The sequence below is a fragment of the Euphorbia lathyris genome, chromosome 5 (genome assembly GCF_963576675.1).
Source record: "Euphorbia lathyris chromosome 5, ddEupLath1.1, whole genome shotgun sequence".
NCBI lineage: Eukaryota > Viridiplantae > Streptophyta > Magnoliopsida > Malpighiales > Euphorbiaceae > Euphorbia > Euphorbia lathyris.
In genome coordinates, this window is record NC_088914.1 from 72,302,666 (window position 1) to 72,318,154 (window position 15,489).

The 15,489-nt window shown below is 38.5% G+C and overlaps 1 protein-coding gene across 1 annotated transcript; it reads left to right on the plus strand.

The window, feature by feature from the left end:
* Window positions 1-397: 397 nt before the first annotated feature.
* Window positions 398-1,290, plus strand: LOC136228687 (cytochrome P450 71B10-like). Its single transcript, XM_066017138.1, has one exon. It carries the CDS (start codon window positions 459-461, stop codon window positions 1,107-1,109), a length of 651 nt encoding a protein of 216 aa, XP_065873210.1. The 5' UTR covers window positions 398-458; the 3' UTR covers window positions 1,110-1,290.
* Window positions 1,291-15,489: the final 14,199 nt, after the last annotated feature.

The window sequence follows — 15,489 nt, forward strand, 5'->3', positions numbered from 1 at the left end:
CACTGGATGCTACTTGGGAGGATCAGGCAATGCTTGCTGCTCAATTTCCTGATTTCATTCATTCTTAGGGTCAAGAATGTTCTCAGGGGGGAGGTATTGTCACGTATGCAAGGAGACAAAGGTCAAAAGTTCAAGGACTTAATTGAAAATTAGCCAATTCAATATTCCTATTACTGTTCAAGTTGGTTATTTCGTTATTTGAAATTACTATAGGTTTACTATTTTGGCTGTTAGTTAGTAGAAGGGACAGCTGTCCTTGTCCTTGACAGCTGTAATTCTTGTACCTCTATATGAAGGTCATGCTTTGTACATGACAATCTATCAATGAAATATCAATACTATTTCCTTCTCTAATTCTTCTTCTATTTTCTCTCTCTCTTTCTCTCACTCCATCTGATTCAATCTTCTTCTTCCTTCTTAAAACACTCTTACTGTTAGATTCACTACCTGATAATGTGATGCTTCTTCATCTTGCCTATGTACCTACTCTTATCATCTCTTCTTCTGAAGCTACAAAGGAAATCTTAAAAACTCATGATCTCAAAACTTGCAGCAGACCTCTCTTGACTTGCTCTGGCAGATTATCTTACAATTATCTTGACATAGTTTTCACTCCCTACACTGATTACTGGAGAGATCTACGGAAGATTTGTGTTGTTGAATTATTCAGCCAGAAGCGAGTTGATTCGTTTCGATTCGATAGAGAAGAAGAGGTTGATTTAATGATAGAATCCATCAAGAAATCATCTTGTTTCTCTGGGGTTTCTGTTGATCTGAGTGAGAAAACTATGTCCCTTACTGCTCAAGTGATTTGCAGAGTGGCATTTGGGAAGAGCTTTAATGAAAGAGGACTTGAAAGGTTTCAGGAAATAGTTCATGAAGGGTTTGCAATGTTGGGTAGTTTTTCTTCAGCTGATTTCTTCCCTTATGTTGGTTGGATTGTTGATAGAATCAGTGGTCTCAATTCAAGACTCCAGAAGAATTTCTGGGAATTTGATGGGTTTTATGACAAGCTTATAAATGATCATATCAACAAATTAGGAAAATTTAGTACTAATGAACAAGCAAGAAATGAGAGGGAGATATCATTGATGTGCTGTTGGAACTAGAGAAAAATCACAAAGTGAATCTGCTGATCATGGGATTCAATTTTCTAAACACAATATTAAAGCTATTCTCATGGTAAGTAGCCTTAGATTTCTTATTAGAATTCTCCTATAATACATACTTCATCATTAATTATATAAACAGTCCCATTCAATTGGACCTTAATATCCAAACTCTATTTGGACTTTCACCATTAGATTAATATATAGGTAATCTAATCCTATGGTACAAAGAGTTTAGATTTTAAAATATTAATTAACCAATTTTGTCTTTTATAATCCCAATAATCCTGAATTATCCCTAGAAACAAGTAATAAGAGAGAGAAAAAGACGTCTTTCTCAGTCAGTTAATCGTTCTTCTTTACGATCGTTCTTCTTCTTCACCGGAGAAGATAGTAATCCTGAGTCTAGTTGAACGTGTTGAAACACCTTTCCACATGATTTTGATTTGACAAAATTATTTAAGTTAATCCATGATTAAGACAATTAAATTTATGTGCTTTGATTTAATTGTACTAATGCGTTTGTTCAATGTTGAGAATAAAAATATATATATATGAGAACATGAATCAAAGTAAGACAGAACGTAGTCAGCGTGATAACATAGCACGAGCTGAGTAAAAGTATAACTCAGCATAAAAAGAAGGAAAGTCTTCTTCAGAACTGAAACTTGCAGATAAAGCTGACCACAGAAGCTGAGGAGAACGTAACTCAGAAATATCTTCTTTGGAACAATATCTTGCACAACGAAGCTGATCATGAAAGCTGAGTAAAAAGCAACTCAGTGTCGTAAATAGCAACGATCAAAGACAACAGCTATCAAAGTAAAGCTGAGTGCTCTTCAGGACAGCACCAATGATCCGTTTGCTAAAAGATAAGATCCGACAGTGATCTGCGCCAATTCAGAAGCTTTGGAATCATGCAAGGATATAGTTTCGAGACACATGGGTCAATTGTCCTCTAGCTAAAAGACGAAACTGGCGCTAGAAGACGAACCTGCAGAAAGAAGACAAGCCTGACGCCTGCCAAATTCAGACGACATGATTGGTCTACAAATCTGAAGCTGACCAGAACAATGTCGCATGAAGAGCCGTTTGAATCCAATGGATAGATCCAAATTCAAATGATTTAGTCTTTAGATTTCAACTATAAAAGGACAAGTTCAATCTTGGATCCTTTGCCAATTGCTGAAACAAAAAGAGCAAAAGAGAGACATACAAAAGCACATTCAAACAAAAAAAAGATCTTACACCAAATTTCCAATTCCGTGTAAAAGCTAGATTGATTTTGTAATCATCTAAAGTGTTCTTCATCTAGAAAGCACAAGTTTGTATCAATTGAAAAATTGAGAGAGTAGGTGCTGAGTACTCGGTTTTAAGTACTCAGCGGTAGAGAAATCTAGGTATTCGGTTATAGCACTTAGTAGGAGTTGAGTATATGAATAGAGGAAGGTACTCTTGCATATTCAACTGCTTTGTAAACGGTTTGTGCTCTACCTTTAAAGAGCTCAGTATTGGATTGAAAAAGCCCGGAGGGACACTAGGGACTGGACGTAGGCGGAGAGGCCGAACCAGGATAAATCGTGCTGAGTAATTTCTAACTCTCTCTCAATGTATCTATATATATGTGTTGCTTGATTAAATTGCTCAGAATATAAACTGTAAAAGCTGATACTGAGTAATTGTGGTGCTGAGTTGGAAGCTGACCTCAAGTGTCAATTCCCAACTCATAAGTAGAACAGTTCTAGTCAGCATCTGACTAAAGTTGTCTTATGTCTCTCGGCCGTGCTGACCAAAACAAAGTTAAATAACTTAAGGAATTTATTAAGTCAGCATAATTAAGCGAAAAAGTTACATTAGTTCCTAACCCCCCCTTGGAACTAATCACACGGGACCAACAAGTGGTATTAGAGCTAAGTAGCTCACTACTCAAAGATATAACTATCTTGAGCTGATCCCGATAAATGGCTGAGAACAGCACTCGTTTCCTTCCAGGAAATCAAACGACACAGATACTCCCTGAGGGATTATCAATTAGTCGGCCTCCCTTGTTTTTCGGATCAAATTATACATTTTGGAAAAACAGGATGAAGAACTTTATTCAAGCTACAAACATGAGTGCGTGGCTTGCAATAGTTCAAGGCCCATATGTGCCTTACAAAACTGTTGACAATGAAAAGGTTGTCAAAAGTGAAACTGAGTGGTCAGAAGATGACCTTAAAAAATTACAAAACAATGCTTCGGCTATCAATATGCTTCACTGTGCGCTAGATGCTGCAGAATACAATAAGATTTCAGGTTGCGAGTCAGCACATGAAATATGGAAGAAGCTCGAAGTAACCTATGAAGGCACAAGCAAGGTCAATGAGTCCAAAGTGAACCAACATATGAGATTGTACGAGCTGTTCGAGATGAATGAAAACGAAGACATCTCGAAGATGAACTCAAGGTTCACCAATATTATAAATGAGCTTAAGAGACTTGGAAAGATCTTCACAGAAGAGGAGCAGGTGAAGAAAATCTTGAGAAGTCTACCCAAGAGCTGGCAAGCTAAGAAAACAGCTGTGGAAGAAGCTCAGGACTTGACCACATACAAATACGACGAGCTGATCGGATCTCTGCTGACTCATGAGATCTCTATGAAAATTTTTGAAGCTAAAGATAAGTCAGAGGACAAGAAGCAGAAATCACTTGTCATGAAAGCTGACTCAACCGAAGCTGACTCATCAGATGATGAGGAGATGGCCATGTTCACAAGAAAGATGAAGAAGCTGTTCAGAAAGAATGATAAGAACAGCAAGAGGCCATACAAAAGAGGCGATAGGTACAAAACTGAGTCCAGTGACAAATACAAAAAGGACAGCTCCAAGCCTGTCATGTGCTTTGAGTGCCATCAAACTAGGCACATTAAGTCAAGCTGCCCTAACCTAAAGAAAGAAAAGAAGGGAAGCAAAAAGGCAATGGTGGCCACATGGAGTGACAGTGATGAGTCAACCTCATCAGAAGCTGATGCAAATGAGACAGCAAATATATGCTTCATGGCCAACGACGCTGCTGACCAAAGTCAATCTAAGCAAGCTGACATCTCTGACGATTCTGAACAAGAGGAACACTCCAATGAGGTAACATCCTTACACTTGCTTAGAAATGAAATGGTTAACGCCCTGAGTGATTTATATACACTGACTAAAAAGTGTAACAAGAAAATAAAGGCACTCAGCATGCGGTGTGACGAGATTGAAGAGGTCAAACTCAGTGATCTTCGATATCTTCTCCAAGACAACTTAACCTTGCATAACAACATGGAAATCATGCACAAGTTTGTCTCGGAAGTCCAATCAGATTTAACGAAACTGAGAAAGGATGTCACAACCCTACAGAACCAAATAAAAGGTGCAACTAAAAATAAATCCCATGCTGAGTACTCAGGTACTGATCAGCGTAGACAGTTCACTCAGTGTGACTGTTGTGGGAAAAGAGGACACACAATAGATGTGTGTTGGTATAATCGGCGGATTGTCCAATGCGACTTCTGTAGAAAGAAAGGTCATACCACTAAGGTATGTTGGCATGCTCAGCACAATGGTGCTGACCAAAGACAAAGTCACCCTAAAAGGGTAACTCATTGTGACTTCTGTGGTAAACAAGGCCACACCATAAATATATGCCGTCACAAATTAAAACATGATATAGCACCTGTCTATGCTAACCAACGAGGACCCAAAAAGAATTGGGTACCTAAAGATGAATGATTCAAAATGCAGGTGAGCCTGAGGTGCGTAGAGAAGTCAAAGCTTTGGTATATTGACAGCGCATGCTCGAGGCATATGACTGGTGATGAAACTCAGTTCATCACACTTGAGCTTAAACGAGGTGGTAACGTAAGCTTTGGAGACAATAAAAAGGGTAAGATAGTTGGATCAGGTACTATCAGAGGTAACCCTACTATTGAGTCAGTCTCCTTAGTTAAAGGTCTCAAATATAACCTATTGAGCGTAGCTCAGCTGTGTGACAGCGATAGAAAGGTTGTATTTGATGCCACTGAGTGTCAGATACTCGAGGGAAAAACAAACAATTTGATTTTAACTGCCCCTCGTGTTGACAATGTGTACATGTTGAGTTTAGAAAAGAATTTTTCAAAAAATATATGCTTAGTGTCAAAGGAGGACAACTCCTGGCTATGGCATAGGAGACTTGGTCATGTAAGCATGGACCTCCTTGCCAAATTAGCAAGAAAGCAATTAGTTGAGGGATTTCCCAAACTTAAATTTGAAAAAGATCAACTATGCAATGCTTGTCAGCAAGGTAAACAAACAAAAAAGTCTTTTCAAAGTAAAAAAATTATCTCAACCAAGCGACCATTGGAATTACTACATTTTGATCTTTTCGGACCTGTCCAGCCACTCAGCTTGGGAGGTAAGAAATTTTCCTTAGTCATTGTAGACGATTTCTCTCGGTATACTTGGATCATCCTGCTAAGTAGCAAGGATGAAACATTTGAGATGTTCACAACATTGATTAAAAAGCTTGAAAACGATAAAAACCTAAGAGTAGCTCATATAAGGAGTGATAATGGCAGAGAATTCAAAAACCAACAGTTTGACGAATTCTGTGAAGTCAATGGCATTGACCATAATTTTTCTGCACCTAGAACGCCTCAACAAAATGGGGTTGTTGAAAGAAAGAACAGAACAATAGTTGAAATTGCTAGGACAATGCTGAGCGAAAATAGGCTTCCAAAGTATTTTTGGGGTGAAGCTATCCACACAGCATGCTATATACTTAATAGGGCTTTAGTTAGACCTATTCTTAAGAAAACCCCCTATGAACTTTGGAAAGGACGAAAGCCCAACATTGGCTACTTTTGTGCCTTTGGGTGTAAATGCTTTATACTCAATACAAAAGAAAACCTTGCTAAATTCGATGCTAAAGCTGACGAAGCTATCTTTCTCGGGTACTCAACTAACAGTAAAGCATATAGGGTATACAATAAGCGAACTCAGGTTGTAGAAGAGTCTGTACATATTGAGTTCGACGAAACTGACCCTACAGGAAAGACAACTCAGTCCGTCGAAGATGACCCAAGCTCAGCTTCCGCTGACCAAAATGGAGCCACTGAGTCATCAGTACAAGGACTAACCAAAGGTAAACACGAAACCAAAATTACCTTTGCTGACCAATCTACTCCTGTAGATATTGTAGAAACACCTATTCTATACAACTCAACATTGCCCAAAGAAATCAAAATTCCAAGAGGACATTCGGAGAAGTCCATTCTTGATGCTGCTGAAAACAAGCTGATGATGAGAGATCAGCTTAGAAAATATCTCAGCAATGTTGCATTCGTCTCAGTACATGAACCAAAGAACTTCTCAGAAGCTGAGCACGACGAACATTGGATCAATGCTATACAAGAGGAGCTTGATCAGTTCAAAAGAAACGAGGTATGGGATTTAGTACCAAAACCTAGGAATCAAAAAACCATAGGAACTAAGTGGGTCTTTAGAAATAAACTAGATGAGCAAGGCAATGTAGTCAGGAACAAAGCCCGACTTGTAGCCCAAGGCTATAGTCAGCAAGAGGGCATTGACTATGGTGAAACCTTTGCTCATGTTGCTAGGTTAGAGGCTATAGGTATATTGTGTGCAACTGCTAGTTTCATGAACTTCAAACTATATCAAATGGATGTCAAAAGTGCTTTTCTTAATGGATTTATAAACGAAGAGGTATATGTTAGTCAGCCTCCTGGGTTTGAAGATCCAAAGTTTCCAAACCACGTTTATAAACTCAAGAAGGCCTTGTACAGCCTGAAACAAGCACCTCGTGCTTGGTATGAGAGGTTGACCAATTTCCTGCTGATCAGGAACTATGTTAGAGGTAAAGCTGACACAACCTTGTTCATTAAGAAGAATGGTAAAAATACCCTGCTAGCACAAATTTACGTAGATGATATAATTTTTGGTGCTATTGATGAATCTATGTGCAAAGAATTTAGTAAACAGATGCAAACTGAGTTCGAGATGTCTATGATGGGCGAACTCAACTTCTTCCTTGGACTTCAAATCAAGCAAGGGAAGAATGGCATCTTCATTAGTCAGTCTAAGTACGCCAAAGAAATGATAAAGAAATTTGATATGGAAGATTGTAAGCCCATATCAACCCCAATGGGTACTGACACTGTCCTGTGCACGGATGAGAAAGGCAAGTCAGTAGATAGCAAGTTATATCGAGGTATGATTGGCTCTCTACTTTATCTTACTGCTAGTAGACCTGATATTCAGTACTCAGTATGCTATTGCGCTAGATATCAAGCTGACCCCAGAGAATCACACCTTATAGCTGTGAAAAGAATTTTTAGATATTTGTAGAGCTCAGTTAATGCAGGATTGTGGTATCCAACCTCAAATGACTTCACACTCATTGGATACACTGATGCTGACTATGGACGGGATAAGCTAGAATGTAAGAGTACTTCTGGAGGGTGTCACTTCCTTGGAAGCTGTCTAGTATCTTGGTCCAGCAAGAAGCAGTCATCAGTTGCCCTGTCTACAACTGAAGCTGAGTACATTGCTGCTGGAAGCTGTGTGGCCCAGGTCCTATAGATAAAGCAACAGCTTGAGGATTATGGTGTAAAAACAGAAACAATAGAAGTCAAATGTGACAACAAGAGTGCCATTGACTTATCCAAAAATCCAATCCAACACAGCAGGATGAAGCATGTCAGCATAAGGCATCACTTCATTAGAGATCATGTACTCAAGGTTGAGATCAAGCTGACCTACGTTCCAACAGATGAACAACTTGCGGATATCTTTACGAAGCCTCTGGCTCGTGAGCAATTTAACATACTAAGGGAAGCTATCGGTATGTCTAATCCTCTCCACTAAAATTCTATGTTTAAATTGAATGTTGAGTGATTACCATGCTGAGTGAGTTATGCTAAATGAGTAACTATTGCATGCTGAACTAAATATGAACTATATCACCCCATGCTGAGTAGACATATATACTGAGTGATTAACATAAGCTGAGTTACTAAGCACGCGAACATTCCTTCTGCGTAAAACTGACTTCCTAGAATCTCAAACGATTAGGCTTCTCGAAACTGAGTAAGACTCTTATGCACAATAAATGCTAGCACGCATATTAATAGCCACCTAGGATGACGTAAGCGCAATTATTAGAAAACACATGCGCCGATTGTGTCATAAATGTCAGAATTATTATTGATTGATCATCTCGAGGTAAAACGGCTATTTCAATCCTTTCGATCAACTTGGCATCCTTATAAATAGTGGACGAATTCCCACTCATACCTCTTTACATTCAAAATTTCTAGCATTCAATCTTTCTCTCTCCTAAATCCCAAAACCACTCTAAAATCCTTGAGAAAATCATGTCTGATTCTCATAACATCTTCGGTGCCGATTACGACCAAAATCGCTCCGACGAAAACTCTCCATCTCCTGTTCAGCAGGAATACGTCGAGACTCCCACCAAGTCTCAAAATCATGGTCAGGAGACCAGGCTAAGGTCAGCACCTCAGGCCAACATACCCAAGCTGACCAAGCAACACCGTCCAAACAGGCAAAGAAAAAGAAGGAAAAGAAATAAAGGGAAAGAACATATTCTCCAGTCTTTAATAGCGTAAGGGGTTGGAAGATCGATCGTTCTCGCTGGTTTTCTAAGGGGTTTGTAGAAGCTGAACAACCCTTTTGCGAATGGATCTCCAAAAATGGCTGGACCGAGCTATTTTCTATCCGTGAAGCCACCTATCCTGAGTTGGTAAGGGAATTCTATGCTAATCTAAAAGCTGCTGATGATGACAGTGACTACATGGTGACCAAGTTCAAGGGAAAGAAAATCTTTGTCAATCCTCCCTATCTCACTACACTACTCAAACTGAGGAATGAGGGCACCAAACTCCGAACCACAAACGATTCCGGTAAAATTGACTACCCCGTTGAGTTCTGTACACTGAAGGATCACAAAGGAGAAATTGCTAGCACCTGTATGGGTCAAAATCAGAAAATGGCCCACTATATCCTGACCAATTTCTTATTCCCTAAGTTCAACTCCCAATCCTCCGCATCCAACTTCGAGCAGTGCTTCATATGGCACATGATGACCTACCAACCACTCAATATGCCCGTCTTTCTTATCGGTGCATTTCAACGGAGCAATGGGACACTCAGGTTGGGATCCCTTATCACAAAGATTCTCCAAAACCACCGAGTAAGCTTGGCAGAGGAAATTCAAGTCCGGGGTACAGAGATTACTGCCGGTATTCTATTCGGATTGGCCTATGACCAACCTATCGTACCAAAGAAAGGAAAAGGGGCTGCGGTTGAAGAAGCACAGGATGTGCCAACCAAGAAGGGAAAGAAAGTTGTGGTGAAACCTCCTGCTGATCGTACTGTAGGAAAATAGACAAGCCTAGGCATAGCGGAATAATAAAATTTTATCTATTTCCCTTTTCCAAGATCTGTTAATTGTTATTTCATATAAAGAGGGATAGATAGTAATACCTTTAGTGATGAACTATCTACCGTTGCAAACGAAGTGCCCACAACTTGTTATTATCAACTCGTGAACCACAAACGTTTGATTCAACACAAAACCAAAAGATAATCAGTGATCAACCTTCAAATAGCAATCACAATGATTGCCTCTAACAGAAATCGATACGAGATCAAAGAGGGAGTAAGAAATAAAGTAAATTAGCCGAGATGAAAGACGGAACAATTCCTCCTCTCCCTTTTGTGTTGGTCGAATTTTAGGGGTTAGGGAGTCTATTTATAGACTTTTCTTAACCCTAATCCCAGTTGTGTTAGGTAATTAAATAATTGGAATCTTATTCGGAATAGGATTCCTAATTAGATAATTAAATAAACACTTTACTATTATCTAAACAATAACTAATTATATCTAGATAATTATTATTAATCAAATTAATAATTAATTAATGTTAGGGATAATTAATTAGAGTTTCAATCACATAAAAACTTCTAATTAATATTATCAGATAATCTTTTAATTTAATTGATAACCATAATCAAATTATAATTATTAATCAAATTAATTTATCCCTAAATTAATACAAATTTCGGCCCATATGTGTATGTCCCACTAATTACATTTTCGTCCTCCGATTCCAACTCCCATATGCGACCTATTAGGTTCTTTATTGCCACTAGTCGTATATATCATTTGAAATTATTCATTACGATTAATTCCAATATATATATAACGGAATACCGTCGAGAGCTGTTACTAGCAGAACCTATGATATTCCCCTAGAGCAATTAAGAAGTCAGGTTGATAACTGACATTAACCTTTCTGTATTAGGTACAGTATAATACGATCCTTCATCAATTATATCCTGTCGGTCAATTCCTTATAACCATGGAATGTGTCAAGGTTATATATAACGAAGAGTCCGCTTTTACTTGTACAGGTTGAATTCACTCTGAAAGATAAGTTAACTGAAATGTTTATTTCTACTCTTAACTGTATCACCTTGCAAGGATTTCAGTCAATTCACCACAAGCGGCCCTTTGGATATATCTCCCATTTATCGGGAGTGACGAATGCTCAATCTGACATTAACCATTCTGTAATTACTTCGCGTGATACCCAACCCTGCTCTCACACACCCTAGGCTCTCACCTATTGGATCGTGCTCGCACAGAATCAAAGTATCAGACTCCGCAATCCAGAATTACTAATTAATGAATGTTTGAGTCTGAGGATTAGTTAGACCTACTAATACCGATGAGATGAATAGTTGACACATTAGATAAATCACTCCATTCTGTTATCTCAAGTCGGGTCCCAATCCTAATGAACTCCTTCATCAGATCCATGTAACTGTCTAGATATCAGAATATCTAAAGCTTGTGAGATCAGCTTTCTGTCTCGATAGAAAACACTGTTACATGCAAGTCTCAACAGCAATATGCCAATCCTTGTAACATATTACTTGACTTGGGTTTACTTTAAGTCTATCAGTCTATTATAAAGTATAGTCTCACTTCATGCTTGTATGAACACTTTATAACTACTTGAATAAACTTAGGATTACTTCCTTTGCGAAAGATTTGTGCCTTTATATATAGTTACATCTTAATGCTATATATCTGATTAAAAAATGATCAAATAAACAATTTATTCATTAATATTAATATCCAAAACAATTGTATTTAGGACACTAAATTCCAACATTCTCCCACTTGGACTAAAGCCAATTGTTTCTGAAACTAATACCAGAAGAACTAAGATGTTTATTGTGAGCTCTTTGTGGTAACGGCTTGGTCAACGGATCTGCAACGTTGTCCTCAGTGGGCACCTTTTCTATTCTCACATCTCCTCTGGCTATGATCTCCCTAATGAGATGATATCGCTTGAGCTAATGTTTGGATGCATTATGAGACCGTGGTTCCTTTGCTTGTGCAATGGCTCCATTGTTATCATAGTACAGAGTAATGGGATTTACAATGTCAGGCACCACTCTTAGTTCTGTTATGAACTTTCTAATCCAAACAGCCTCCTTTGCCGCTTCTGCAGCTGCGATGTACTCTGATTCAGTCGACGAGAAAGCAACACTTCCTTGTTTGGAACTCTTCCAACTAACTGAACCTCCATTCAGGATAAACTGGTATCCCGATTGGGATCTGTAATCATTTTCATCAATCAGATGACTAGCATATGAATATCCTTCAATTTTCAATTCTCCTTGTCCATATATGAGGAACATGTCTTTAGTTCTTCTAAGATACTTAAGAATGTTCTTGACAGCAATCCAGTGATCAAATCCTGGATTCCTTTGATATCGGCTCGTCATACTTAATGCGAATGCCACATCAGGTCTAGTGCAAAGCATAGCATACATGATCGAACCAATCGCGCTGGAGTAAGGAATTACAGCCATGCGATTCTTGTCACTGTCCGTTTTAGGACACTGGCCATTTGATAACTTGACACCATGGACCATTGGTAAGTTACCTCTTTTCGATTCATGCATGTCAAAACGTTTTAGCACTTTGTCAATATATGTAGATTGGGATAGTACGAGCAGTCTCCTTGATCTATCGCAATAGATCTTGATCCCTAAGATGTAGGCTGCTTCTCCCAAGTCTTTCATGGAGAAATTACCCGATAACCAAACTTTTACTGTTTGCAACATTGCCACATCGTTTCCCATAAGTAGTATATCATCAACATATAGTACTAAGAAAACGACTGAGCTCCCACTTGTCTTCTTGTAAACACAAGCCTCTTCTGAGTTTTGTTCAAAACCAAATTGTTTTATGGTTTCATCAAAACGCTTGTTCCAGCTCCTAGATGCTTGCTTGAGTCCATAAATGGACCTTTGAAGTTTGCAAACCTTGGTTGCATCCTTCGATGTGAAACCTTCAGGTTGCATCATGTATACATCCTCAAGTAGGTTTCCATTTAGGAAAGCTGTTTTCACATCAATTTGCCAAATCTCATAATCAAAATGAGCGGAAATTGCAGGCAATATTCTGATGGATTTGAACATGGCTACTGGAGAGAAAGTCTCGTCATAGTCAATACCTTGTTTTTGACGATATCCTTTCGCTACTAACCTAGCTTTATAGGTACTAACCTTTCCATCCATGTCAGTCTTCTTATTGAAGATCCACCTGCACCCAATGGGTTTTATCCCTTCGGGTGGATCAACCAAAGTCCACACTTGGTTAGTATACATTGAGTCCATTTCAGAATTCATGGCTTCAAGCCATGCTTTAGATTCTGGACTAGCAAGAGCTTCTTTGTAGGTTTCAGGTTCATCGTCTAACACGGGAACTAGTTTGTTATCTCCCACTAAAAAACCATATCTAACTGGGAGTTCACGAATTCTCTGAGACCTACATGTAGGATATGACACTTGTGTTTCATCTAGTGAAACAGGTTCGGGTTCAACTTCTTCCGCGTTTTCAACATGTGATTCCTCTTGAACTTCTTCAAGTTCAATCGCGCTTCCATTCTGTGTTTCTTCCAGAAACTCTTTCTCTAGAAACACTGCGTGTTTGGATACTATTACCTTTTGGTCATCTGGATGATAAAAGTAATATCCCATAGTTTCCTTTGGGTATCCAATGAAGAAACACTTGTCAGATTTGGGATCTAATTTATCTGACACAATACGTTTGACATATGTTGAACATCCCCATATTCTTATGAAAGAGAAGATAGGTTTTCTACCAACGAACAGTTCGAATGGTGTGGAACTGGCGGATTTGGTTGGAACTCGGTTTAAGGTAAATAGGGCAGTTTCTAAGGCATAGCCCCAGAATGATTTTGGAAGAGCAGTGGTGCTCATCATGGATCGTACCATATCTAGTAAGGTGCGATTTATCCTTTCTGATACACCATTGTGTTGTGGTGTATAAGGAGGTGTCCATTGTGAGCATATTCCACATTCATTTAGATAACTCATAAATTCTTCAGAAAGATATTCTCCACCTCGATCAGATCGAAGTATTTTGATAGTCTTTCCTGTTTGATTCTCAACTTCATTCTTAAAGCATTTGAATTTCTCAAAAGCTTCTGACTTGTGTTTCATCAAATAGATATAACCATATCTAGTATGATCATCTATGAAACTAATGAAGTATCTGAATCCTCCTCTTGCTTGGACTGACATAGGACCACATACATCTGAATGTATTAATCCTAGAGTGTCTGATACACGCTGACCTTTATTGCTAAAGGGTGTCTTTGTCATTTTTCCTTTTAAACATGACTCACACGTTCCCATCGATTCATAATCAATTGAGTCTATAAGCCCATCTTGATGTAGCTTAAGCATGCGTCTCTGGTTTATATGGCCTAAACGACAATGCCACAAGTAAGTTGAGTTATCTAATCTAAGTCTTTTGGTATCAATTGTGAAAGCAGAAATTTTATCATTCAAAACATAAATCCCATTCAATGATATTCCTGAAAAATAGAAAACTTTGTTTCTATAAAATTCACAACCATTGATCTTAATTGAAACATGAAAGCCATCATTAATTAGACAGCTAATAGAAATAATGTTACGAGACATCTCTGGAACATACAAACAGTTCCTTAATTCTATTACAAGCCCAGAGGGCAAACTCAAAACATAATCCCCAATTGCGAGGGCGGCAACTCTTGCTCCATTTCCTACTCGCAAGTTTATGTCTCATTTCTTTAATTCTCTAGTCTGCTTTAGCTCTTGCATATTCATACAAATATGAGATCCACATCCGGTATCTAATACCCAAGATTCAGACTGTGAAATTGAGTTAATTTCAATATAGAACATACCAGAAGTTGAAGCACCGTCCTTTCCCTTCTTGAGAGAAGCTAGGTACTCCTTACAATTTCTCCTCCAATGCCCATCTTTATCACAGAAGTGGCATTCCCCTTTGGGCTTCTTTACTTGCTTTCCTTTGGCTTGGACCGACTTGCCTCCCTTGTTCTTCTTGGGATATTTTGGATTGGGAAAATTCCCCTTCCTCTTCTTTGATCCCTCAATCACAAGAGCGGGTACCACTTTATCTTTCTTCACATTTGTCTCAACTGTCTTGAGCATATTGGCGAGCTCTTCAAGAGAGGTCTTTAAGTCATTCATTTGGTAGGTCATGGTGAACTATGAATAACTTTCTGGGAGGGATGTAAGAAGTAAGTCGACACTTAGCTCATGATCCATCGCGAAGCCAATACTAGAAAGTTTGGTGATATAGCCAATCATCTTGACACAATGTGTCATAACAGACATGCCCTCCTGCATCTTGCATCTATATAGCTGCTTCGTTATTTTGTAGCGTTCGCACCGAATTTGATTCCCAAACAATTCTTTTAGGTGCGCGACCATGGAATATGCATCCATCTCCTCGTGTTGCCTTTTCAATTCTAGTGGCATAGATGCAAGTACAATGCTTCTTGCGTGATTATCATCAGCTTTATGCTTCAAGTAAGCTTTGATCTTTTCGATGGGTGCATTAAAATTCGGGATAGAGGGTATCGATGTATCAAGTACATACCCTACCTTATCGAACTTCAAAACAATTTTGAGGTTGCGATACCAGTCGGTGAAGTTTGAACCATTCAACTTGTTATCGGTAAGGATATTTCTTAGATTGGTTTTCGACATGATTGTTTTTAGAGTAAAATTAACCTGAGAGTGAGAAAAGTGACGGATGTTACTTACAATTTAAATACGTTGGACTTTTATGTTTTTAAATTGCTCCCACTATTTTACCAAATTAATAACCCTCTGTATTAATTCGAAGGATATTCATAATTCCTTTAGTGAGCTAGAATCCTAACTCCTGAAATTTCACCTTGAGTTTACTCAACAAGCTAGTTTCATTCATTAGGCAGATT

Bases quoted from the DNA above. Each gene is read 5' to 3' on its own strand.
- LOC136228687 (XM_066017138.1), top strand. From the start codon at position 459: ATGCTTCTTCATCTTGCCTATGTACCTACTCTTATCATCTCTTCTTCT.